The sequence below is a fragment of the Phaenicophaeus curvirostris genome, chromosome 10 (genome assembly GCF_032191515.1).
Source record: "Phaenicophaeus curvirostris isolate KB17595 chromosome 10, BPBGC_Pcur_1.0, whole genome shotgun sequence".
Taxonomy (NCBI): domain Eukaryota; kingdom Metazoa; phylum Chordata; class Aves; order Cuculiformes; family Cuculidae; genus Phaenicophaeus; species Phaenicophaeus curvirostris.
The window spans coordinates 10,553,156-10,580,928 of NC_091401.1; the positions used below are offsets into that span (position 1 = coordinate 10,553,156).

Sequence of the window (27,773 nt, forward strand, 5' to 3'; positions counted from 1 at the left end):
GAGTTCGATGTCATTACAGGTATATGTAATGGGTTTTAAGTCTGTCTTTAAATGACTTTAGGTGGCCTGTGTATTTTTTACCCAAGGCATCTTACTTTTTAAAGAGGAATTAGGATAGGAATGCTTTTTGTTTTCCCTTCTAAAATAATTTCCTTTTGAGTGAGTTCTCTCCTACCGGTTCTAGCAGAATTTTTGTTTTATTTTATTTATCGGTAGTGAGACTGACAGATTATTTTCATCTTCTGAGTGTCCTTTCTTATTGTAATGTGTTGGGTTTTTTTGCCCTCATTCTTCAGTCTTTCTGCTTTACAGAGAGCTCTGTTAAGACAGGGAAGAGACATACTTAAAAACCTTTATGCACATTTCCCACAGCTGTGGAAAAACTGTGTAATTTACTTCCTAACTCAGGAGTCAGAGCTGCTGCTTTTGTCTCCATAGTGTTTGAGAAAGGACACTGCTGGAACCATTCTTTTTGTTCCTCATGAGAGCTGCTGCTTCTTCCTGTGCTTTTTTTGTCTGATCCAAGTACCATTTTTTTTAAAAAGATAATCAAATTTCAGCTGTTGTAAAATCCTGATTTTAGTGTCCTGCTGTTTTAGGTGATTGTTTTGTCAGATTCACAGAGCGTGAAGTCAAGGCCAATTTCACATGGAGTTTCTAGATAGAGAAATACATCAAACATTACAGATCTCTTAACTGAAGTCAAAATCCCACATTTTGCCTTTCGCTCCTCTGATTACTATTTAAATTTTCCTATATGTGTTCTCCATGCTGAGTAATCCTTAATTCTGATATGTTTTCAAACTGAAGTCTTTTTTGTTTGGATTTTTTTCCCCCCATTTTCACAAGGTTCAATCTCAATTGTTGTTACGCAGCCACTTTATTCAGCTCTTGCTCCTTCATTTTTTTTTGTCATTTTTAAATTCTAATTTTAAAAAGATCAGTACCCTTTACCTTACAAACTTCTAATATTGAATATCAAGGTAAATGAAATTCTTAAATTACATTTTTTCCATCTGTGTTTCAAGGTAATATATGCATGAAATTGTAAAACTATATACGTACTTTAAAAGTGAGCGTATTTTTAGATGTAGTACAAGACTGTGTGTGAATAGAGATGTTGATTTCTTTATCTTCCTTTATTCCAGTAGGCATAGAGATTCTCAAAGCAAACAGAAGTTTAAATATTGGGAAATATAAAAGGAAGAGTGTTAGCCAGACTAATTTTGGATTCATTGTTCTCAATGTTAGCTCAATAATTTTGACTTCCAGGACTGAAAAATTGTTATAGATCTGTTATCTTTTTTTCAAAGTTTATTTGAACAAGTACAATAAAATTGCACCTCACTGCATTTTCATAGGCTACATGTATTCATGTTGTATGTGCCTGCGAATTCAATATGAATAGTGCAATCTAGATGTTTTAGGGAAATGCGAATTTCCCTTTGTCCCAATTGTCTTGCCTGAGTGAAAATCAACCCTGAGTCTCCTAAAAATTGTTAATTACATCACATTCTGTGCCTGCTGTTTATCTTTTCACAGGTATTTAATAGTAATGTTTAAAATATGTAGCATATGTTTAATATAGTAATATATAAAATATAAAAGTAATTTATAGTAATGTTTCAAACATGGATTTGAAGTTTACTTAAATTTACCAATTAGATTCTGGTTTTTTCTTTGGTGGGTGATTAATTTGTGGAAGTTTGTCAGATTGCATTTTCACATTTTCAGTAAGCTTGACGTAAAAAGGTTGCACACATACTCTAGATGACTGAAAAAATAGCATTGCAAAATCTGCCTAGCAGTTTGGAGATCAAATTGGCTGATTTTTTTTTTTTCACAGCGTGCTATTTCATAGACAAGCTGATGAAGATACCTGAGAACTACTTAATTAAAACTACTGATGATGTTAACATAGGCAATAGAAATACTCAATTATGCCACGTAAAATATTACTTATTTGAAATAAAGTTATCATTGGAAATGGTAATGGTTTTCAAACTGCCTTTGTGAAACTACTGCTTTACAAGATATGAATAATGAAGGAGCCTTGTCTGTGATTTCTCTGTGATGTGTGGCATCCTGTGTGGTATTTTGATCTTGTTAACACGGTAACTGATTTCCACGCCAATTTGGCATCATAAATTTGGCAAATATATCCTTTCACTCTCAACTGTGCTCATAATTTTCTCCATCTGAAAGCACTGTCTGTCCAAGAAACTTTTACTTGGAAATAATATTAATGGGCAAGTGATAGAGTAGGTTTTTTTAAGTCATCTGTGTTTGGAAGAAAACATATTTCAATGTAGTAGAAAGACAATAGTACTATTTGCTGTTACAAATCCTCCAAGATCACCTAAATTAGTGATGCAATATTTCTTCAATGTGGCAAATGTTCAAAATAATAAATGCTATTAATTTAAAAGACCAGAAGCCTATTCATATTTTCCTAAACATGATCACTTTTAAAAGAAGATGCCTTTAAAAGTTTGTACCTATATGCCGGAAGGTTTTGTTAAAACAAAAACTGAAATGTTATGTGAATGTTTGTTAATAGCATAAATGTTTTGCAATGTTTTGGTCCATCCTGATGATTTTTAAAAGATGAGTGCTAGGCTATTGGTACTATTTTCCAAAAATTATTTAGTGTTTTCTTTGGTCAAGTTTTCTATTTAGTGTCAAACAAAACTGGTTTTATTTTCAGATAACCCCAGATGTGGCTTGTGGAAATGCCAGTTCCAATACTTCTGCTGGAGGCCGGCTTATCTCCTTTGCAGTTCCAGAGAATACATCAATAAAGTAAGAATATTTGTCGTGCATGATGAGATATAAAGATGCTTTTATTTTAATTTGCTTAGATATTTTATACTGATAGCTTTTATAGGTATAGTTTTTCAGATAGTCAGATTTGTCAAGTAGCTAAAAGTACATGAAAGAACATCAGGTGCTTAGAAGTGCCAGAACAGCTCTTTGCTTGGTATAGTTCTGCCAACGTGTTTAATGTTTGAGAAGATGTAAGCATGTAAGCTGTCTCTGGGCCATCAGAATGCATTAGAAATTTGAGCAGACATGTAGATAATGTCAGTTTGGAGAAGGTATAATATTTTCTTTCTACTTCATGCAGTGAATCCTTTTTTTTTCACCTTTAATCTCAAGATGCACTTGCTGGTAGAAAATGTTATTGACTAGATAAATGCATTTATATTGTGCATCTGTATTTGACGTCTGGATTAACGTGTTGTGTGTGATCATCAGCTCTGAAATCTTTGTGTGTCCTACAAACATTTCTGAAAAATTTGAATTTTTTTTTGTGTTATTTCTTTTTCAAAATCCTGCTTTTTCGATCACATATTTGCTTTGTTACTTTTAATTAATGGGACCTGGCTTCCTAGAAAGATCTGATTCTGTCAGCTGGGCTGAAACATTTTCTTATTGGAAATTTTATTTCAAACAAAAATCTGCCAACGTAGTTCTCTGGCTCACAGCTTTACTGCAATTTTAGGCTTAGATTTTCCCAAAATAGCCTGCTTTTCTCATGCTGTCATCTTATCTTTCAGAATCCCAGCTTTCAGTTAAAAAGGCCACGCTTACAGGAAAAAAACAAACTGATGCAAGCAGACAAGCTGCAGACAGTTTGGAGCTGTAACTGTTAAACGTGGGAGCTGTCCTACTCTTCCCACGGGACTTTGAATCGTGCTCATTCATGAGCGTTAAGCCTAAAGCAGGAAGAGATCTGTGAGTGTGAATGCTATGGCTGGCTGGAATCTGTAAGCAAACAAGCGTCTTTTCTTGAAAGCAGGAATAAAGCTGGCGTTTGTAGATTTGACAGCTGTATTTAAGACCCTGGATAGAGGGACCCCGTTTTACGGGAAGCTGAAGAGTGCCATTTTTGGCCACTTTTTACACTATATATCTTTAGTAGTGTTTTATATCTGGGTAGATTAATGCAGGTCAATATCTATCTTAATTTTATTGTATTTCCTGTGTCAAAGGCCCAAGTAATATCTCTGGTTCAATGACTCTCTATGAAAGGACAGCGATTTCAGTTTAATAATTCTATGTTATTTTGATTGTCAAGTGTGACCTAAACTGTGAAACTCATTCCTATCCTGTTCTACAAAGTCAAATGTTTGGCTTTTGGGGTAGTGGTGAGGGTTGTTCTTAAAGAAGATCCAAAATACTGTCAAAAATTTGCTTCTTGTGATGTCTAGTTCCAACATTTTTTCAACTTGTGTCAAGCATGATTACAGAACTTTGTATTTCTTGGTTTGAACTCAAATAAGAAATGACAAAGGAGACTGCCCTGTGCTTTTAAGCAGAATTGAAGCAGTTTCAGTACAGGAAACTGTGGAACAGAATTCCATACCCTGTGTATTTGGAGGCCTGTTTTTAGCAGGAGAGAATTGTCAGTTTTCAGCAGTTGGACACAGTTGTGTTTGAAGTTTTGGAGGGTTGTTCAAACTCATTTGGGATTCCTTCAGAGGAAATTAATGCATGTATTTAGGAACTTGCCAGAAAAACGGCATAAATGGCACCTTTTTTTTTTTTTTTTCTTCTGTATGGAGGTGAGTAGGGAAAAATTATCCTGAGAGGAAAGAAACACCAACATAAATACAATGCTCGCTAGTGGAGCTAATGGTGTATGTGTCATTATAGGTATTACTTAATCAAATACATCAATGTTCAGGTAGGCACCATGGACTCTGTGTCTGGGAGCATTATGTGACTCATTTGATTTACAAGAATAAGCTGTTATGAGCCTTTGATCTGGTTTGTCAAACAAATGAGGATTTCTACCAGTTCTTTGAATGTTCTTCAGTAAACAAGAGGTTCAGATGTACTTCAGCTGGCAGTGTAGATGTAGGACAGAGGTGTTATTCAAAAGGGCACAAGTATAAGGGTGCTTTACTATTATGTAATGTTTATGTAAAACTCTTCATGGACATTGAGATGGTGTCTTCAAGTATTAGAAACTGAGACTTGATATAATTAAATTTGCTGTTACATATACTATTATACAAATCTTACTTTTTTTTGGACAGGCTAAAAACCTTCAGGCCTTTTCCTGATTCCCTAATTGCTACGATTAAGTTTTCCTTCTTTATTGATAAGCTTTTATTCTGTAGTGATGTACTTCCTAACAACACAATTTCTCTCATTGTAAATATTCTTATGATTTGTTTTCTTAGAATAAGGCAAGACGCTACTGCTTCTCTTATCCTGCTATGGAAGGTGACAACCACTGGATTTAAACAGTGTTCGCTTATTGATGGCAGAAGTGTCACTCTTCTCCAGGCATTGGGTGGACTTGTTCTTTCTGAAGAAGTGCTTGCATTAGGAAACAACTACTTTATTGGTGAGTAATCTGCTGACTTTATCACTTCTAGGTGACAGCTGATGGTTTATCCCACATTCAGAGGAACAGACAGGTAATTCCCATAATTTAAGTTCCACCCCAAGATCCAGGCATGATATTGTGACCAACTTCTCAACGTTAATTCATTCAAAGCAGACCAAAGGTACACTAAATTGTTACACAGGTGGCACCATTTAGTTTAAAATCTAGATGGTGATCTTCGCCTGACACCTTTAGATGATGCAAGGTATCGTGTTTTATTTTAATCCGCTGCAAAGCTTTGGGTAAATGCTACAGTAAATAACTCAATGTATGACGTGTTTCTTTGTCAGATATTATATCGTGATACTTTTTAAAGATCCTTAAACCTGTAGACAGTAAACTTGAAAAATATATTAAAATATAATAGGAAATCTGATCTTCTAACAGTGTTTACTTACACTACTTTTCCTCTTCTATTTTTGTCTGTGTGAATACGAAACCTTAGACGTAAACTATATGTTTCACTGGGGAATTAAAGATGAAGCATCTTTGGGGAAGGAATGTAATGAATATGGGCTGGTATATTATTTTTATTTGTATGGGAAATAATGCTGATTTAATGCAGTACTTATGCACAGACACAATACACTTAATTAAATTGAGTTTTCTGGGCAGATGGTTTATTATAACAATTCCATGAAACCAAAGTCATTGTAGTAACAGCATTTATTGTAATCTTCTTGAAATGCTGTATATCTTATAATGAAGTGTAAGCTGCCACAAATTGTTATATGGCAACTTATCATGCTAATAAATGTAAAATTAAAAGCATTCTGGTGCAGAAAGACTGGGCCACATTCTAAGTGTGTAGCTAATACAGAAAGAACACAAATGCAGAAGTAGTGCCATGTTCTTTCCTTTTTGAGCTGTCACAGCAAAGGTATTGCTCAAAGGTTGTAGTATAATCATTTAATTACCATCAGCAGTGGTTTCTTTTAGTGTTATTTATTTTTTCAAATAATTTTCAAGTCCCTTATATTTTCTTTATTATTTGCTTCCTCCAGAGATACTTAATTTTATTTTATTTTTTTAAAATTTTAATCTAGTTTTGCATTTAATTTATCAGAGTTAAAATGCTCCTCGTGTCTTCCTCAGCAATAAATTCTTGCATTTGCCTTGTGGTAGTTAACATATGATAAAAGGAAGTAAAAACTTGCTGAAGATGGGATAATTTGTAATTTTTATACACTCATGAAAGTACCTTAAGGCATAGCTTGGTCTGTAAGCTCCCAAAAGAGGTCCGAAGTTCCTCTTTGTAGGCTTCACTTGACTGTACATGCTGTACAGCATAGGCTATTAATTTAAATATCTAAAACAAATATCATCGTACTCTGTCATACTTTGTCTTTTCCTACTTGTTTCTCTGTAAATGTCTTTCAGTCACTGGGATTTTTACTTTTAATTGTTTGCTGTGTGCTAAGTAACATGAGGTAAAAATATGCCTTTTTCCAGCTGAATATAAAACAAGATTAAGATCATAAAAATTGTACCAATTATCTTGCTTATTTTATACATTACAGGTTTCCTGAGACCCTTATTTTACTTTCATCTGTTTTTTGATACTTTTCTTTTGTCTTTCTTCCTAATTTTGCAGTACTGAAATTCTTTGTAGAAATTTCCAGTTGTTGAAGTGTGATTTATGTAAAGATCATGAATCATAAATGTGTATGCATGGAGCAGCAGGGAGACTCCTATTATAGTGATATGTTCATAAATAAGAGCTTCTGAGCGCTTAGTAAAGATGAGTGCAGATAGAGTGCATTTGGGTTTTTAGAAATCCTATTTATTTTAGCAAGCGGATGGATTACTTGTAGTGCTTTTGATAGAAAATGAGTATGAAACATTCCCTCTGCATGTCTTTTAATCTGGAGACATTGCAACTCTACACTATGATATAATCAAATCCTGAGATAATTCAGTGCTGCTGTTTGAGTAAACACTCATCTGTTTTCTAAAGTAGATTATTTTATGTGGCCTTAATTTAGTTACAGTTTTTCCTGAATAATTTGCTTTCATTAAAACACTGGTGAAATACTAAAGGAATAGAAAAACTGAAGCATGAATTTGCTAGTTTAAAAGTGTTTGTGACCTGTTAACATTTATTGCAAGAAGGAGGACGAAGTGTCCTCTGGGTTTTCTTCTCAGTTGTATGGAAATATTCTGCTTACTTTCCGTCATCAGTTCTTCTCCAATGAAATCTAAGTCCTGGGTGTAAAACTTAAAAAAGAACTCAGTCATTTGGTGTGAGTAATGCTGAATTTTATCTCAACTCAACTGAAATCCATAATTCAGTTAAGGTCTGTATGAAAATAACTAAATTTACTTCAGATTTGATCCAGAACTATGGAAATGCTTTGTGAATCAGACATGCCTTACTTAACTTTTTTAGTTTTCAAGAATTTAGTTTTCAATAAATTCAGATGAATAAAATTTTCTTATAGACAACATATATTTCTTGTTATACAAGGCAAACTTATTCCAAGACACAATAGGATAACGTGGATGATTTTATATAAAAGGCAATAATGCAGCATGCACCTTTATTGATGATCTTTAAGCTAGAACAATCACAAGACCACAAGACCTGTAGCATGCTGTAAGCAGTCACAGTAAGGCTGTGAATCATGCCAGTCAATATATTTAATTTATATATTTTCCCCTTCCTTCTCTCTGTCTTTTTGTGTTTATTCAAATTCAAATGAGTTTTTAAAGGATTCTTCTCTTAATTGACAAATGCTGCATAATGAAAGGTTTTTTTGACCTTTTAGAAGATTTCTAAGTTGAACTGTATAAGAAAAATGGGGAAGATCTGAGTGTAGGTTTTTTGCGTTGGCTTTTTTTTTTTTGTGTGTGTATGTGTCTATTGATCTACATCTTATTTGTGCCACTTTGCTGTGTTGTTTCCAAGCTCGTTATTCAGCAAGATACTTTAATTACCTTTTGCAAATCTTTCTGAATAAGATTGATATGTCAAAGATAAAGCTATTGGGGAAACATTATTTGTGTTACCTCATGATGACACAAGTTTAAATTATTTAGACAAGATTGAAAAGACTCAGAAGTCTGCAGTAAAGTGCTGATTTGCTGATCATGTGATTCAGGGTGCAGTGTCTGGAGGCTGGAAGGAATGCTGTCTCTGAGGTCTAAAAATAAACATCTTGATCACAGTGCTGTTTACTCCAGAGGCAGTACCTGCACTGTATGAGAATGAAGGGTTTGAAGGATGGAGAAGAGCATAACACAAACAAACAAAGAAGCCCAGACTGTTTTCTATCATGTGATCTATGAAACGGTTGTTGCACCTGCAGAGTCTTTTGCAGTGCAGGATTAAAGAGCTATGATGCTGTGATTATGCAGCATGATTATGTTGTTAAACTACAGCACTTGCCCCATTAAAATAAGCCCCATTAGATGGGAAAGATTACCAACGTGAAGACTAGCTTGTACATTCTATAGCACATGCTTACCATGACTGCTTTGTCTAGAGTATTTTTAATGAGTTTGTAAGATTTGATACTACGTACATGTCAGTCTTCTAAAATAATTTATCGTGCTTTAGTGGAAAGTATACTTATTAGCCAGTGGCAAAAAAACCCACCAATATGGTTCAGATTTTGAAGTGAAAAAGAATCCTGACAGTACTGATTCACTCAGTAGGTTGGATGGGTTAGGTGCAGGATGAAGTGCACAGCATGTCCCAAGGTGCTTGGGGGCACTTAATGCCAGGTTACTACTAGAAAAAACTAATGACTAGATGGTTGATCTGTAGTACAAGCCAAGTGAAGTGCTGATCTCTGCTAAAATGTTTGCCATAAAAATGCTTCATGGCAGGGGAGCTGGAATTAGATAATCTTTAAGGTCCCTTGCAACTCAAACTATTCTATGATTCTGTATGCTGGCAAGAGGATTTCAACAGTGCTGTGCCCAAATTCAGGACTTGGTGGAAAAAAGAAATTATTTTGTTGAGAGCACTTCTGAATAGCAAATGTTTTTAATATCTATAGAGAGAAATATCTATTCTGCTGAGTGCAATGGGTGGATATCAAGATTTTGCCAAAGAGGCAGTTGGAAGGTGAAGAGGAGGGAATTAATCATAGAATCGTAGAATGGTTTGAGTTGGAAGGGACCTTAAAGATCATCCAGTTCCAACCCCCCTGCCATGGGCAGGGACACCTCCCACTGGACTAGGCTGCTGAAGACCCCATCCCAGCCTTGAACACCTCCAGGGATGGGGTATCCACAACTTCCCTCGGCAACCTGTGCCCGTGCCTCACCACCCTCATAGTGAAGAAATTCCTCCTTATGTCTAGTATAAATCTTCCCCTCTCCAATTTAAAGCCATCCCCCCTAGTCCTATCACTACAAACTTTTGTGAACAGTCCCTCCCCAGCTTTCTTGTAGCCCCTTCAGCTACTGAAAGGTCACTATAAGTTCTCCTTGGAGAACAACCTCAACTCTTTCAGTCTGTCGTCGTATGGAAGGTGCTCCAGCCTTCTGATCATCCTTATAGCCCACCTCTGGACCTGTTCCAACAGCTCCATATCCTTTTTGTGTTGAAGATTCCAGACCTGGACACCATACTCCAGGTGGGGTCTCACAAGAGCAGAATAGAGAGGCAGAATCACCTCCCTTGACCTACTGGCCACGATTCTTTTGATGCAGCCCAGGATACATATTTTTTATGCATCCTATTTTTAAATATGAGGTTGCAATAAAGGGATCAACATTTGAAACATTCATGGAAAGTCTGCCTTTTGCTTCAGTAGAGTTACAGCTTCACACTATTTGTTCCAATGCTCTTTGAAGTTAATGAGTGATTATTGTATAAGCTACTTATCATATTTATAAAACATCTAATCAGTATTTGTTTTAATTCAGGATCTTCATATCTTCATGCTATCAATAATGGTACTGGAATATTTGAAAATTAATAATTGCAAAACTTTACCTTGTTACAGTCACACACGTATTCTTCATTACAATATATCTTGAAAAAGTTGAAATTGGATGAAATGCATTTTACAAGTCTGGAAAAATGAGATAAGAGTACCCTGATATGCTCTCAGTTTGTGCATGAGTCTTTCAGATGGGAGTTCTCATGAATATTAATAGGTTACAACTAAGGATCTCTGTGATGAATTCAAAGTGCTGCTTGTTCTGTGTTTTGGGGGGAATCCAATCCACCATTGGGCACTTCTCTCTAATTTAGAGAATAATATACAGGATTTGGGAACACGTACAGGAACGTGTGTATCTTTTTCCATATAAGTTTGTTGCAAGTGCGTAAGATTTAGTAGATTGAATGATATTGCTCCTGAGAAATTAATGCATTATCATTTCCCTTTAGAAAATAAAAAAGACCTTGCTGAAGGGCTTTGAAGAATGTTTTCAGCTTGTATGTCAACTCTATCAAATATCTCCTATGATTTGTTGCATGCATCTTTTTTATCCAGACATGCAGTCACACTCTGATTGTAAACTAAGCCATTTATTCTGAAAACGCACTCTGCTGTCAAAATACTGAAAACCACAAACTCAACACATAATGAAAGCATTAAAATCTTTATTTTTTTTTAATTCTCACATTTGAGAAGCTTTTCAGTGACTATACAGCCTGTTACTCTGTGCGTCAGCTAATTTACTCTCATACTAAATTAATACACCTGTCCATTAAGACAACAATTCTGTGCTTTGTAACTCAAAAGATACACTTGTGGATGCGAGACTTGCAGTCACATGTAATTTCACACCATTTCCAGTCTACTTGGTAAACTGGTATAGGTATATCTATAATGGTATACAGTTAGCAAATTATGTTTAACAGACTAATTCTTCTAGTAATCAAAACCATTGTAGCTTGTTGTTGTTGGATGAATTTGCAATTTGGATAATAAAATTACATATTCTATGATTATCACTTCAGTTTTGTGGTTTTCTGCAAGATTCCCAGCCTTTTAGATTTATACAATTTAACTAACTGGTTTCAACTATGAGTATAAAGTATTTTGAAAGTGTTCCCATTAATAAAATGAGCAGTTGCATAAACTCACTTGAAAGTGGCTGCTACGTCATCTTTAAGGTGAAAGGAAGGTTACCGATGCTATTCAAATGCCAGCACCTCTAAGGCAGCTGCTTGAATTCCACAAAACTTTTGAAGTTTTTCTTAAAAAGAGATATTAATGCTTGGCTTCTCAAGCACCAGAGATCTGGTACATTTGAAAAAGGATACAGAAAGGATAATATTTTCCTATCCAATATGATGTCCTGCCTTTCTAATGCGAAGATTTTCTTTAATATCTCTGCTGTGAGTAGTAGTGCATCTCATCACACATTAACAAGTGGTCACCACTAATATGACTGCAGGTGCACTGAATAAGCAAAAAGAAATATAGTGTACAAAATACTATATTAAAAATACACTTTTCAGAGAGATATTTTGAAACAAGGCAGTCTGATTTTCTAGTTCTTTGGCTATAGGTTAAGAGGCAAGTTGCAACTGTCTTTTGGATTATGTGTTTTGTGTTCTTACATTTATTTAAAATGCACATATTTCAAAAGAAAGTAGTTCGCTGGATGTTGAAAATGTCTTTACTTAAGCAGAAATGAAATAGGACAGTTTTATTTCGTAATAGGGAATGTGTGAATTGAATTCACTGAAAGCCCTGTAACCAAGTTACTCTAGCTTTAACAAGTTACCATGTGTCAGCTGAGCATCTCTGTGAGCTCCCAGCCCATGGCATATGTGCAGTCATTCGACTTAACTCTCTTTTGCTCTGGACTAAATTAAATCACATTGCCTTGCACATGCAGCAGTTGGAGTGTTCACACAGCTCTGCTCCCCAGCCGACGTAGAGAAACTTGTGTTTATGTGACTATCTAGTTACTTTTGTGCAAGTCAGCCTTGCTAGTGGGGGAATATGGTGACAACTGCTCCGGTTAATCGGGTTTTCAGTTTTATGCGTGCAGTTTGCCTGGAAGGGCCCTATTGCAGTCAGTTTTGAGTATTGTGCTCAGCTGTGAACATTTCCCTGGAGTTCTGGGCATAAGAGCTAACCTTGCAGAAAATGGCCATTTGATAAACAATAGCAGCAGCAGAAGTGTGAACAGCGTAAAGAAGTTCAATGAAGTGTTAATTTCAATGACTTTATGCCTTATAAGGCCATCTTTTCAAAAATTTAGGCATTCAGCTGAAGTCATAGAATGGTTTGGGTTGGAAGAGGCCTTTAAAGATCATCTAATTCCACCCCCTCTGCCTTGGGGAGGGACACCTCCCGCTGGACCAGGCTGCTCAAGTTGAACCAGTCTCTGTAGATAAATCCTTGCTAACTTTGGCATCTACGCTAGTGCAGCTCTGCTTTTCGCAGTCTCAGCTATGATGTCATTTGTATTCCACAGCACTTAACAGCTTTTCTGAAGTGTGGTATCAGAGATTCTGGTGGTCTGCATTTGGGCCCAAAATAGTTTACTGCCAGGTTGGCAGCATTGTGGAGATGCTCATAAACGAGCACATAACAGGGCAATTGTGATACAGAAAAACTATCAGCAGATTAGCCTTGTCACCCTTCCCTGGACTTTCACTATTATTTTGGACACTAAGCGGAGTCCTTGAAGCCATGGCAGAAGGTCACACTCTAAGCTATTGTTGCATCTCCTTAAAAAGCTGTATGCAAGTGGTTTCATAAGTGCAAGTGTACTCTTGCTATTTCATAGTCTTATCATGGGGTTTGGACCAGTCAAGCTATTAAGTTGGGTAATCGTTTGATAACAGTAACATTCAGAAATTGTAATTTGTTATAGAGTAAATGTAATGGAACGTGTTTGGAGATTTTTTTCTATACAAAGTGAATACAGCTGGTTTGCTCAGTTCATAAATATATTTTAACTGTCAGTCCTGTAAAACTGAGCTCCATCTTGAAAGTCAAGCTGAGTGCTAATTCTTTCCAAAGTTTTGGTAATAATTTTCTGACACCCAAATTTTGCTTTCTGTGACGCCTGTATAGCAATAACATTGCCAACCTGCCTCTGAAGGCACTGCAGAACTGTTACTGAGAATACGGCTCGATGAGCATCACATTTATCTTTATCACTGTAATGATGATTACGTCTAAGAAGAAGGTATATGTTTGATATTCAGAGCCCCTAATGTAGTGTTGGTAGTGAAGAAAGAAAACATGCCTATTTTTAAACTGAATGATATCAATTTGGAGAAGAAAATAAATGCAATGAGAAGTTTTACACTTATCATTAGCAACAAAATCTTTAAATTGTTGATTGATGTGAATTTTTGAAAAAGTATTTAAAAACAGTTCTGGAACCGATTCTCACAAAAATCTATTTATACTTTCAAAAGCAGTATCTGACCAAGGCTTCTGTGACAAAGCACAGTAAGCATGCTGATCTATTTAGAATTTGAAGAGTTGTACCTCTTATAAGTAGTGCTATTTGTGGGCAAAAGAGCTGTTTTGTTATTGCAGCTGTATTTTTGTATCCCCAGATGCTATATTGCCTAGCAGTATCATTAGGGAGTGATCTAAGATGTTCTGTACAAGTATCCTGTAATATTGATGGCGCAGAAGTACTGCATCAAGAATTGTAAATGCCATTGACTACCTGTTTCTTCTTCTCTGCTAATGTATGAAAATAATCCTAAGGTAAACTAGGCAAGGATTCCTGACCCATTTTTTCAAATTCTTTAGAAGAGCAATAGTGTCAGGGCTCTGAGGGTATGGAGAGGCCTTAATGATCCTGACCATTAGAGTCATGGAAAAAGTGATAAATGGCTGTTAATTTGCAAATCAAAAGCATGCCTCCACTATTGCAACTTGTAAAAGTAACTTTTCACAATCACGTGTATCATCAGAATATCTTGGTATGCCTCTTCATTTTTTAAGTCTCTAAAATGAGTAAAAAATTACTTCTGTGAATGAATGGAAGGATTGACTTAAGCTCTCTTAGATTCTCAAATAGTAGTTATTCATCTTGCAATTGTGATATAAAGTGTTGTAAGAGAGTTAAATTAGCTTGTGCAGTCAAACTGAATTTACTACTTTATGCTTGGACTAAAAAAGGCGTTTGCGCATGGTGGTGATTAGTGTAGACCCCTGTACTGGTCTCCATAGTTCTGAATTTTAGTTATACCATATGATATATGTGGTTGCTATTGATATTAAATAATCTTTGGATAAAAAGGAGCTAGAGGAGCAAAATGAGGCTCCCGTGATCCAAGAGGAGGTGGTCAGAGCCTTGCTAGCCCAACTAGACACCCGCAGGTCTATGGGGCTGGATGAGATCCACCCAAGGGTGTTGAAGGAGCTGGCGGATGTGCAGGCCAAACCCCTTTCCATCATCTTCCAACAGTCCTGGCTGTGATTCTATGAAAATTTGGACATAAACAATTTTAGGAGAAAGAGCTAGAATTCAAGTCATCCTTTGTCCTGATTCTTCCGAGTACTGTAATCAAAATCTAGTTATTTTCTTTTTTTCCTAACTTCCTTCCTTTCTTCATGTTATTCTCGTATCTGCAAAGTTCGATGGCCACAAAAGAAAAGTTTGAGCATATTGACTGCTGCTGTTTAGCTTGTTGGATAACATTTTCCCCTGTGATGCGAGAGATGCGGTAAAACAAAAAATTCCTCTTGGATCTTTCACACTTTAGATTAATTCTATAACTTTCCACTGTCTGAATGAATGAGTAGGCATACGTATATAGCTTCTCTTCTGGGCCACTGAGGCTTATGAACTATAGTTCAATATGCACTGATAGCAGCTGTGTTGTTTCTGGAAACTGAAATCAGGTTGGGAAGTACTACAGATTCCGTTATGTTACTACGTGACGTGAACTGAGGATGTGGTGCAGGCATATCTACTGCTGCTGCTTTTGCTCTTGAAAAACTGATACTGTCTGGTTTTCTTCCATTTGTATCCCAGTTTCCCATTTTTAAAATTATGAATAACTGGCTATACTGTGCACTAGTCATGGGGTGGAGAAACAACATCACTTTATTCTGGGGCCTTTTTTTGTTTTTCTACCCTTTTTGACATACCAATGTCAGCGCTATGTACTGTGTGGGGAAGCTGTAGGCACTTCGTGTCTTTGAGAACTCTGCTGCTTTGCAAAATGTTGAAGTTGGCTACTGACCCCAAAAGCTTTTGGTGTGGGAAAGTATTGAGAGAGAAAAAGAGAACAGATGGGAACTGATAGACATCCCACTGCTGTCTTATTTCCTTGGGAAACCAGGCTAAAAATAAGTTGAAAAATCTGGGGACTGATGCTTTATTGTAAGAGTGTGCCCAAATCCCTTGCCAGTCATTGTCTCTCATCAAAGAAGCCTTTAGGTGGTCTCAAAGATGTATTTTTTTGTGAACTGGAACTTTAACGTAGGGAACTGTTACTGTATTTTTGCTGTGAAATAATAATCTATTGTTTCAACCTTAGGTGAATGTATGTTAAGGCTGGAATACAGAGAAATGTATTTGAGGCAATTACAATAGGCAAGTGTTTGCGTGTAATAGCATTGGGTGTATACCAAGAGTTCATTACAATTTGTAGTCGAGTCTCATGCCTTCTGTTAGTGTGATATGAAATAGGAGTTCTGAGTTGGTAGCCTGTTAGCCTGTCTTCCTTATTTTGGCAGTCCACTGTGGACCAGCTGACCACAGTCTGCTGTGCATAGAAAGACGATATTCAGTAACTAGGCTTGTGAAAGCAGCAAATTGCTTTATGTAGTCTAGAAAATCTACAGTCAATCAATTATTGTCTGAGTAGTGGTAAACTGAATGGCATGATATGAGCTTGCTGAAAGCACCTGCACACAATGATGACACCTGTCATCATTTATTTTGGCTTTATTGTTTATTTTGCATTCTTAACTTTCTTGATGTGAGACGGGAGCATATGTGCTTCGTGCTCCTAGATGTAAGTAGGTGAAGCTACCAGGATAGAATGATCTGCAGTGTGTTTTACCATGCATACTGCAAATAAAATCGCGTTGTTTCTCAGACTATCAACCATGTATTGAAAATGCCTCCTCTGCAATCTAAAAGACTATTCACATCATATTATATGATTTATTAGTTTAAAAATATTCTTTCCATAATATTACTATAAATAGCTGAACCCTGAATTCTTCACCTTAAAATGTTGTGATGCCATTGTGTTTTAACTACCTTTAGAATACCAGCAAGGTTGAACTGAACAGAAGTACCTTTTGCTATAAACAGTTATAATGCTTGTCTCCAGATCTCAGATGAAGGTAGCTGTAAACATGCCTCTGAAATTATTCTCCTACCTAGAAGTTAAAATTAGAACTTAAAACTCACCGTAGTTCCATTGCTGTTATGGGAACTGGAGAAGAAATTAATTGAAGTGCTATGACCCGAGTTAAGCAGAGTCATATTTAGATGACCAGGCAAGCTTCTTCTGGCCTTAAAACCTAGAGATCTCTGAAAATTGTATGCAACTTACATACAGTGAAAATCAAGTCATGTTTTTATTTTTCTAGTCTTTGTAAATGAAGTGTGATAATTAGAAATTACAGGAAAATATGTGGCATTCCAGTGAGAATAATGTTTTTTTTTTGGTGGTTTGCCTAAGGGCTTTTGATACCAGAATAGTAACAAGTCTTAAAGTACAAAGGAGGTTGATTTAATATTCCTTTAGGGAACTGTCCTGAAGAATATGTAACAATCTGCTTCAGACAAGGAAATGTGAACCCAAAGACATTTTCTAAATACCATATTCTTCTAAGCATTCACATATAATTGCATGACTGCCAGTGACAATTGCATTCAGTTGTTAAAGGAAATAATTCTGGCTGCATCTCCGAACAGATGGGTAAAAATGGGGTGTGTATTAAGGCCAGAATAAATTGGCTTGCTTTGAAGAGGTCAGCAGATTACAATAATCTTCACTAGCCAAAACAGACCATTAGACATTTGGAACTATACTCAATACATTTTTTTTTTTAACTGATCTTTTAGAATAATCAGCTAACTTGTAGATGCTGTACTCAAGCCATCTGTATTGGACATGAGATTTTCCTACTTTGAAGATATGGTTTAGGGATTATCATTTCTAGCATAGACAACTAATTGTTCAGAGGATACAGCACTTTAATAAGTGAAATGTAAAAATGAAAAACAAAGAATGGTAGTCCATCTTATTTTCTATGGAATTTGTAAAATTACTCATGCTTGATGCTTTTATATGCAGAAAGTAAATAATGTTTAACAGCTGTTCTGGGAAGAAGATTCAGCTGAAGTTCAGAGTGTTTCATGAAACTTTGTTTTATTACTGTTCATTATAAATATTATCTTGTACTATTTATTAGCTGCTCAATTATTGTGCTATCTCCAGTCTATAATGCAAGAAGCTAGACTGTGTCTTTGAGGTTCCTTTGAGATTTAGGCTTAAATGGATTCTCAAGTATAAAGCAGAAAATATTAGAAAAAACATTGCCATACAGGTCCTGCATCTATTTACTGTTATTCTTTTTAAAAGTAAGGATTCTGAGATTTTAAAAAACCATCCAGTTTTACTTACATTCTCTCGCTTTCTAAAGAGAAGGGTAATACTGCAATGGTTCTGTGTCTGTAATTTTCCATACTGAGAGTACAAACGCTTAGACCCTCAGGAATCTGCCTTCATTAAGGATAGTGAAGTCAAATTTAAGTTCAACAATTTATGGAAGAATTTTTGGGGTTTTTTCTATGCATCTGCTCTGCATAGGGTGTATATACTATACCAAACCCACACTTTTAATAGTACATTTTTTCTGCCACAAGCTCCCTGAACACCACAGCAAACTGTTGCTGCACCTGGAAGGGCTGTAGCCCAGGAGTGTTCTCACTGTGGTGGAACAGTGCACAAGCGAAGTATAGGAGCAGGTTTATAAGTATTTTAACATGAACTCTGACTTAATTGTGTATGTCATGGGCTGTGCATGTACCTAATTTTATTGTTCCTGCTGTCTTTTATTTCATTTTCCAGATATATCTGTTAGAAATATGAGTGACAGGGGCATCTTTATGCTCCAGTGTGTTTTAATGGTTTCCAACCACCTATTAAGTTTTTGATTCCACACAGTTACAGGTGCTAGCCAGAGACTGATGAATTTTCCTCTTCCTCATCCTCACCAAATATTTCCATTTTCTTTTTTTTTTGTCTGTTCCAGGTATATCACCTTATAGAGTAACGAGATCAGACGTTCAATAATACTTATAGAACAAATATACAAAGAAAGGCTGTCAAGCTGTGTATATATGTTCTCGCAAACTTCGTAAAAAATACAGCCAAAGGGATTGTCCATCTGTTACTGATGTAATGTAATTTATGATTGTGCACTTTTTAAAACTGAAGTAACTTATAGAAATTAATTTAAAATTTTTTCCTTGTCATTAAAAAACTCAAGGAAATATATTTTAAATTATCAAAGAGAAATCAGGCAAAAGCAATTGATTATTCAAGACCTAAAAAATGCTGGCTTATTAGAACTCTAGAGATACAACTGTTTCGCTAGCCTGCCTTCCTTTTATTAATCAATGAGTGTTTGTTTCTAAGCTACATTCTAATTTGTATTTACATGCATTAAAATTAGACAGATGTATATGAAATATGAGCAGTGATGTTCTTAGTTGACAGTTTCTTTCAATTCAGTTTTATTTTTGTCTAGAGGTAGAGCACTAATATGTACTAGTGGATTTTCTCATATAGTAATAACTTTTCTTTTTAAGGTTTTTTGAATGATTCGGTTACTAAATGCATTGTGGCTCTACGCTTGACTGTGACAGTGAAAGTCAGTACCTGCATGCCCGTGGGAAGCCATTCAGATAACTTCCAGTGTTCAGGGAAAGGAAAATGTATCACCAAACTAGATGAGGTAAGGTGAATTTATCGAGACCTTTCTGTAGTGTGGAAATGCCATGATAACATAAATGCAGGGTAAATTGTATTTGATCCTCTGCGTGTGTGCATACCTTGCTGCTGTGTAGTAGACTTCAAAAGCTCACGGAAGTTACTAAATAATAATAATGTATTTATTTGGTATTCCTAAAAGTCAAACACTTAAAAGTAAAAAAAAAAAAAAAAAGAAAGACTGGTATGAGATGCAAAGATTCAATAAAAACAATTATTCAAATTAGGCGTAAAGCAGCACATGCTGCGTCTGACTTATTTCTTTGTGAAACTAGGAGCACATGGTGGGTATTTGGGATCTCCAGTCTCCAGAGTAGCATGTTCAAGTCTTTAACTTTCTTCTGATGTCATCTCGTACTCATCTGTCCACATCTCAATAATTCCTTGCTCAGAAATCAATGATCAGTGCAATAGAATTGTCTGAGCGAAATTATGAGGAAAAACAAAATGGAGTAATCTGGCAATGTGTGGAAGTCTTCTGGTTCTAGTTTCTCCTTTGTGTAATACTACACAGGGAGATTGCAATGGTGACAGCAACTCCACTGGCCACTCTAATTTTTTTGTGTCATCTGGCAACATGAGAAAGTAAAAACCAAATATGTTAAACCTGCAGTCTATATATTGCTTGTACAAAACCAGGCTGGCTTTCTGTGAGTGAGACCCTATATTCTCTTTTACCTGCTGTACATGCGGGTTTTATTTCATGGTTTAAAAGTAATCTGCAGCAGAAATACATGCAATTGATATTTGGTTTTATTAATATTCATTTGGGAGATAAAAGCTATAGTAACTGTTGAGTAAATATTAACAGCTGTGAGTCTACTGTGAACACAGAAAATTTGGCATATTTAGGGAATTCACTGTTAGTTCATCTGCTACCATTTTCTGATTAAAGTTCTCAATAAGCATGCTTGGTAGAAAAATGACGTTTTGAATTGTAACAACAATAATTAAATTGCTATAGTAATCTATATGTACATGACAGTGCTAACATCTGGAAGAATTAAGCATCTACTTTATTTTTCAAAAATGAAATTTTAAAATGCTTGAGGTAATGTGTGAACGCAATTATTGCAAGATGTGTTCAGACGTGAGTGCTTTTCTACTATACCAGCTGGCTGGTATTCATATAAATTATTCATTCAGATACAGAGTCCTATTTCATAGTCCAGTTTAGTTTTTCTGCTGTATTTAAACATTTTTATTTTATAAATTCAGCATCTTGATTTTGATTTATGTGTAGAATGTGTTCACATTTACAATATATAAGAGCATATAAAAATGTAATCTTTTTCCATTTTTTATCAAGTTGAGAGTTAAAGCCTTTGATAAATAGTCTTTTTTATTTTTTAATGTTGTTTTACCATTTTTATGACTCTAATTTCTTTCTCCTGTAGCATATCATATGTCACAAAATAAAAATAAATTCTTTCCTGTATCTATGCAGAAGCATTAGTGCTTTTCTGTGTGAAGGAAAATGCATATGTAGCCTTTAATAATTATTTATGTTTTATTAAACTTTGAGCCGTGGCAAGTAAAATAAAATAATCTTTAAAAAGAAAGACAAATTGACTTAATGGCCAGAAAGAGGAGCTATTTTATCACTCAAAAAGACAACAGTACCTGTATGTCTCCACCAGTAATCCTGAAAGTTTTATGTGTTAAAACTAGAAATGTTAGAGATAAATGACATACACCCTCCCCTCCCAGCAATGCATAGGCATTGTCTTTCTCCGCAAAATTAATAGAAAAAATATGAATTGTTCATATCTTTCTACCTATTCTTCTTTGAACTTAAGAGTAATAATGAGAAAATTTATGAAGCTAGTGTTTTTGATGTAACACACACTAGGCAGTGGCTGCCTGACAACCCTGTGGGTCACGTTGAAGTCTGTTTCTGGAGAGCTGTCTATCAATTTGTTGTAGTCAGAGAACTAGAATTAGCAGAATTGTAAATATTTCTTATCTTCAAGTAAAATTTTAACTTCAGAAATGAAATTGTGTTTATTTTCACTGTCATAAATAGCTCTGAATTTTCTAGAACTTAAACAAATAACAAACATCCCCAGTGATCTTCTTGAATCCTATCAAACTTATGCCAGGCTGGAGTAACTCACTAAAACCTCAGGTACAGTGTTTCCAAACATAGATAATTTGCATCCAGCTTCCTACTCCAAGGAGAATAAATATGCCGTGTTGTGTGTAGATCCATGATGTTTTTTTGAATCTGTCAGTTTTCCTTATGCTCCAGCCTACTCCTTGCATAATGGAACCTGAATCAGGCCCAGCATAAGCAATGTAAGTAAAAGTAGAAGGTACATATTTCATTAAGCAGGGTGATTTTGCCATTGTTTAACTCATCTTAGGTGAAATATACCCTAAAATACCTTAGTGATTTCCTTAACAACAGTGCAAACAACTGCCAAAGTTACATGTTTGACATGTACAACCATTGTCTTGGTTTCCCACAGGACTCATCCTCTGCTCTTCTTTTTGCAGAACTGAAACTTTAATTTTCTTTATTTTTACAACATGCCCTTTGTGATTTGCTGTTTGTTTTTATCTATAATTCATTCTGTTTTGCCCTCTCTAGTCTTGCAGGATGTGAAGTAACGTCTTAGAATAAAGCTTGTTCATGGTATTAGGCCTTTTATGCACAGAGCTTTGCTGGCTATAGTCATTGCTTCCAGTGCCAAGAAGATTAATGATTGTGTTTGTGGTTTTATGTATTTCATAGTCTTACTCGAAATCTAGCTTAATGTAGAAGAATGTAGTGACACATCTGCTTAATGGGAAAGTTAAATGTAATTAACAGTCTGCAGTGATGTAAGTGCAGTGGCATTCCATTATCTATGGAGCACATAAAACTGTGAACAGATAAATAGTGGTGTAACCTGAAAGTGTTGGCCAGTTAAGCTTCTAGTCAGCTAGGCGCTTTTTATAGAGTGTAGATATGAAATAGAAAGCTTGTGATGTCAGAGTTTCTTTCTCAATTATCGTTGCTTTTGAAAGGAACATAAAATTCTGCACTTTAAACAAAGTTCTATGAAGTGAGGCAGTACTGAGTCAGTGATGCCTTTTCCTTCCTTTGTGTGAGGTTTGTACCCCTACTTTGCTGCCATGCTTGCTTTCCTTCCACAATGGAAGCAGGAATCTGTCAGAAGGATAATGAGCTTCGCATCACCACAATATAAATACTGCTTTTACTATTTACTCAGCTTTACTGCAGAATAAGTTGTCCTCAAACCAGTTAGCTGTAAATGCATGAGAAAAATCTTGGTATTAACATGAAGAGAGAGATTGGTTTGGTGTGAATTTCTGATTCTGTGTAGGATTTTAAAGTGAACTTTGGTGATCCATTGGATGTGAAAGCCATAATTTTGCTTCTGTGTGCAGAATAAAATGATTTCTTTCACAGTTTGCTCTGTTCTGTAACTTCAGCTCTACCATGTAAAATATGGAAGAGCTGACTGTGTAAATATCGATTTTTATTGCTAGAATTAGAACTGTTGAGATTTAAAAAAGAATAACTGGGCTCTTCCTGCACTGTACAATAACAAAGTGAACTGAATAGCGGTAATTTCCGTGTCTTCTGTATGGGCTAGAAGCTTTGGGGTAATTATCAGTGTTGTGCACATATATGATAGCAGCTCACTGTAAATTGTAATAAATACTGAAAGTCTTCCTCAGCGAGAGAAATAGTAGACATTCATTTTGTTCAGATCATCTTAACAACTTCTTTACTATAGTTTAGAAAAGAGAAAAGTGAAAATTTATGGTCTCTATAGTCTGAAATTCAGACTGATGAGCGTGTTATTCCTCTGCTTACTTAAAATAGGGGAAAAATTCTGTGTTCCAACTTTATTTATAAGATGATACTTACAGATAATTGGGCTGAATAATAGCATATTATTTTAAAGAATTTATTTTATTGTGGTCCAAACCACTATGTAATAGATTTGCACTCCCGTAATCAAGTAAAATACACACATGATCTTTCTATAGATAGTAGATTGTTGGTGTTCTTGGATATTGACTTTAATACTAGCATCATGGCAGCGTGTAGTTTCTTCTTGACTTAGATTTCCTCAAATATGCTAGTATGTGTCATCTGTTCAGGATAAAAATTAATAGTGTCATTTGGGAAAAGTGAAGATGACATGCCTAATAGAAATGATGACACCTAATCTTCTCTACAGAATAATTTGTCTGCTTCTCAGAACAGTGATCTGTCATTAGACATTTCAGTTTGAAGTGTTACAGTGCTTAGCTTTTCTGCTTTCAAACCTCATTTTGTTAACTACTCTTTATGGTAAATTGATCCCTATATCATACTCTTAGATATCAGTATTACCTGAGCTTTTCTTAACTTCCCATTTCATTAATATTGTTAATGACTGATCGTTGCATTCTTTAAGTGTATTAATACTTACATTATAATAATTCCTTTCCATTGCTTTGAAATTAGATTTCAGTGCAGGCAGAGCCATGCTGTTTGTGTCCGTATGGACAGTACAGACATTCCCTTCCTCTCTGATGAATGGTTTAGGTAGTGATGTATTTTGCATCTTACTCTCAGATCTAGCATAAACCAGCCTTGAACCTGAGCCTAGCTAACAAACACGGCACCACTCTGTTCTGATAGATTCAACTTTGATGGGATGTTATACTTGGTTTGCTTGCTTAGGGATGTCTTTAGCATCACATAGACACAGATAAGCCTGTTCTCATTTCCAGTGCAAACGCAAGGACTAGAAACACATTTAAATGAGATCAAGACTCTGATCTCTTTAAACCTGGTACAGAATCTGGGTACAGTGCTTACATCTTTCCCCGTGCTCTATTCATGTCCATTTTAAGAAAAAATGATGCCTTTTAGTAGTCTCACTTTGTTCAGAACAGGTGAGTTATTGAGACAGCCAGCTGCCTTGATTTGGTATTAAGTCTAAACTCAAAACTCCATTTCAGGAATGATAACAAATACTTTAAGTCAATAGTATAACTCAGTAAGAGTTAGAACAGCTGGGAAGGATGGTGCCGACAACACGTTGATGCTCACTCTTTGGCTGGGTCCTGATCCTGTGTACACACAATGGTATCACATGACTCAGGTGGTATGAAATGTTGAAGACAACACGAACACTGAACGACTAATCATTGTCTTTAGGGACCATGGTGACCCCTGTGCTGATGCATTTTCCACCAATGCTATACAGAAATGTGGAAATACTGTGTATTTAGTGAATTATTTAGTTCTTAAATAAAGGTGATTTTCTGCTTCACTCTGTTAGCCGCTTCCCGATATAGCCTATATGAATTATCTTCAAAGTAAGTTACGGTGCTATGTGATTATAATAATTTTTGACTATATTTCGCTTGCCTGTCTTTCCTTTCTTTTGAACTATAGCCTTGTTTGGAAGCCTGTCATCGTTAATGTGTGAGATAGAGCTATTTTGTGAAGAGGCTTGGGCAAATAACAGAACATGTCTAGACTGTACGCTTATCAGGGACTTGTGGCACTCCAGATAAATAACATACCCATTTTTTTGAGTTTTGAAGATGTATAGTATTAATCATTGTTTAAACCCTACCAGTAGAATATTTTTAAGGGAGAATGAAATCTGGGATTTACATAAAGTTTTTTTATTTGTGTGAAAATGATTATTTTTATTACTACTTAGGTCACAGCTGTTTATTTATATGAAACAAACACAACTGAAAAAAATAGAAGATAAAATACTAACCCCATCTCTTTGTTTCTAGTTCCATGCACATTCTGTACTTTGCATTACAATGCTTGTGCGTGGACATCTACGTTCTAGCTCTGATGATCTAACTTCAGAACGTATGTGTGTGAGTAATATTGCCATCTAGTGTTTAATGAACAAAGAAAGCAAGATATTGCATCTAAATATATACTACGGACGAGAAAGCTTTCCTTGCTTCCGTTTTTTGAGACTCCCTTGGCAATCCTAGCAATGTGAAGTTTTTAAAAAAGCTAATCTAAATAATTTTATTGCTAACAAAAATGTGCAATGTCATGCCTACTATAGGCATTTAAAATCTTTAGCAAGTATGGTGTTCTTCATCTTTTATTAAGCAGCAAGGTTTGGAGAAAGTAATAAATATGATCAGAAAACGACCTTTTTTTAACAGACTCGAAGGGATGTGCCACTGCTGAAGTAACACTGAAGTGACCTTCTGGGACTCCAGCCCTGCCCTTCACATAAAGGGGGCATCTTTGTAGTAGGATTTTGCAGCAGTAAATCTGCACATTACTTATTCTACAATTATTCCAGTTTAAAAATGTGAGTTCTGGAATGGAAGAAAAAATTTATAATGATTTAGCCATCATGGATTTGATCCTTGTCTAGATGAAATTCCCTGACATCACTGAAAATCTTAGCTGAAGGTTTAATATTTCAAAAAGTAACTTTATGCAGTTTATGTATTTATGGCAGCTACTGTTGTTATGAACAGGAAAACAACAAACATATCTTTGTTCAGTAGAGTATTCAATGGAAACGTATTCTTTGAAAATTCATTGTGAAGTACATATCCTGTTTGTTTGTAGGCAACTTTTTTCTGTGACTGCGATGATGAGTATCGGGGTTCCTTGTGTGAAGAATTTGATGCTTGTCAGGGCCAGCCCTGTCAGAACAATGGAACCTGCACAGATGTAGCGCAGAAGCACAATGGGAACAATTTCACCTGCAGTTGCCCACCTGGTAGGTTTTGCATTATGCTTTGAATAATGCATTTTTGTTTTAACATTCGGTGCATCTCTCTTTCACAGCAGTGAACTGTGTGACTTCAGATACTAGGGAAGAAGGAAAACGCAACAACATCATAAGGGCTGTTTTTAAAAGGCTGTGGAAGAGTCTTTATCTGTAAAAAATACCATTGAAAGAGAGAGTTGGGGTTGTTTAGCCTGGGGAAGAGAAGGCTCTGGAGGGACCTTAGAACAGCTTCCAGTATGGAAAGGGGCTGCAGGAAGGCTGGGGAGGGGCTTTTTACAAGGGCATGGAGTGATAGGAAAGGGGCTTTAAATTGGAAGGGGGAAGATTTAGATTAGGTATTACGAAGAAATTCTTCACAATGAGGGTGGGGAGGCCCTGGGACAGGTTGCCCAGAGAAGTCGTGGCTGCCCCATCCCTGGAGGTGTTCAGGGCCAGGTTGGATGGGGCTTTGAGCAACCTGGTCCAGTGGGAGGTGTCCCTGCCCATGGCAGGAGGGTTGGAACTGGAGGGGCTTTAAGGTCCCTTCCAACCCAAACCATTCAGTGATTCTTTGAAAGCACACATTTGAACCGTAACCTAAGGGAGTGAATTATTTGTAACTAATAGGAGTTCACCTACTAAGAGAGTACCAAAATTTAGTTTACATCAGCTTTTTCTTAATCTGTTTTGTTTTCAATATGTTTTAAGTAGATATCATAGCTTAACTTTTCAATAAACATGCCTTCATCGTAACTAATAAACTATTTTCTTCAATTGCACCAATCAAATGGAAGGAAATTCTCTCCACGCTATGCAGTTGCTGCATTGTTCCTCAGAATTAATTTAAATTATGAAAGCATTTAAAAAAATTCATAAACTACACTGAGTAATTTGTGGGCTTGGTTAACAAACGTGTCTGAGTTCTCTTATGCTATTTTAAGAAAATTTGCTTTAAAAATTTGATCAAATAGATATGAACATCTTACTTGAAATTAAAATTAAACTAAATACAATGATCATGTGCTGGAGAGTAAATTAAAGATACTTGCTGATGGAAAAATCCTTATTAAGTGGCTATTAGAGAAAACTACTATCTGGTGGATGCAAGTGACACTTTGATGTGGCTGCCATGTACTGTCTTATGAACTGGTTTGGTTTTTTTCCATTTAGAAACTATTTCTCTAAAATACAATCTGTGCCTTGTTGTTTTCACAATTGTTTTTAATCCTTGTCTCTAGAACAATTGCTATCTCCTACTGGGGAAAAATCCCTGTCAGAATTCTGAGTATTTCCTTCTACAAAACCCCTCCTACTTCATATAGCATTAAACAGAGCTTAAAGTAGATGAAATTAAATTATTTGATTTCCCTATGTGGCAGTATTGTCAAGTCCCTCTGTAAATCCTCAGTAAGCCAAATAGTTTAATTATTACATTCTAGAACTTGCAAGGTCCTAAATCTTGATGAAAGGAAATTTCTGAATATAAATATCAGCACAAAATGAATAGGTGTAATGATTCTCAAAGTGTATTTCACCAGAAAATTGCTAAGTACCTTTTAATTTGTAGTGCTTGCAACATATTCGCTATGAAATTCCCGAATCATGTTCTCTTTCAGGTGAACAAAACATACCCTATAGATAATAATAAGATAGGACATATTTATTTTCATAAAACTGATATAAAATTTTCTCTCAGATGAGTTTTCCCACAAGCTGTAATGGCAATCGCAGGAAGTCAGAT

At 35.7% G+C, this 27,773-nt stretch overlaps 1 protein-coding gene across 1 annotated transcript in view; it reads left to right on the forward strand.

The window, feature by feature from the left end:
* Positions 1–27,773, forward strand: part of DNER (delta/notch like EGF repeat containing) — a 115,977-nt gene that overhangs the window by 52,959 nt on the left and 35,245 nt on the right. Inside the window, exons 3-6 of the mRNA XM_069864812.1 lie at positions 2,708–2,802; positions 5,193–5,359; positions 19,133–19,278; positions 25,888–26,041. Of these exons, the coding sequence (XP_069720913.1) occupies positions 2,708–2,802; positions 5,193–5,359; positions 19,133–19,278; positions 25,888–26,041 (562 nt within the window). The remainder of the gene's footprint in view (positions 1–2,707; positions 2,803–5,192; positions 5,360–19,132; positions 19,279–25,887; positions 26,042–27,773) is intronic.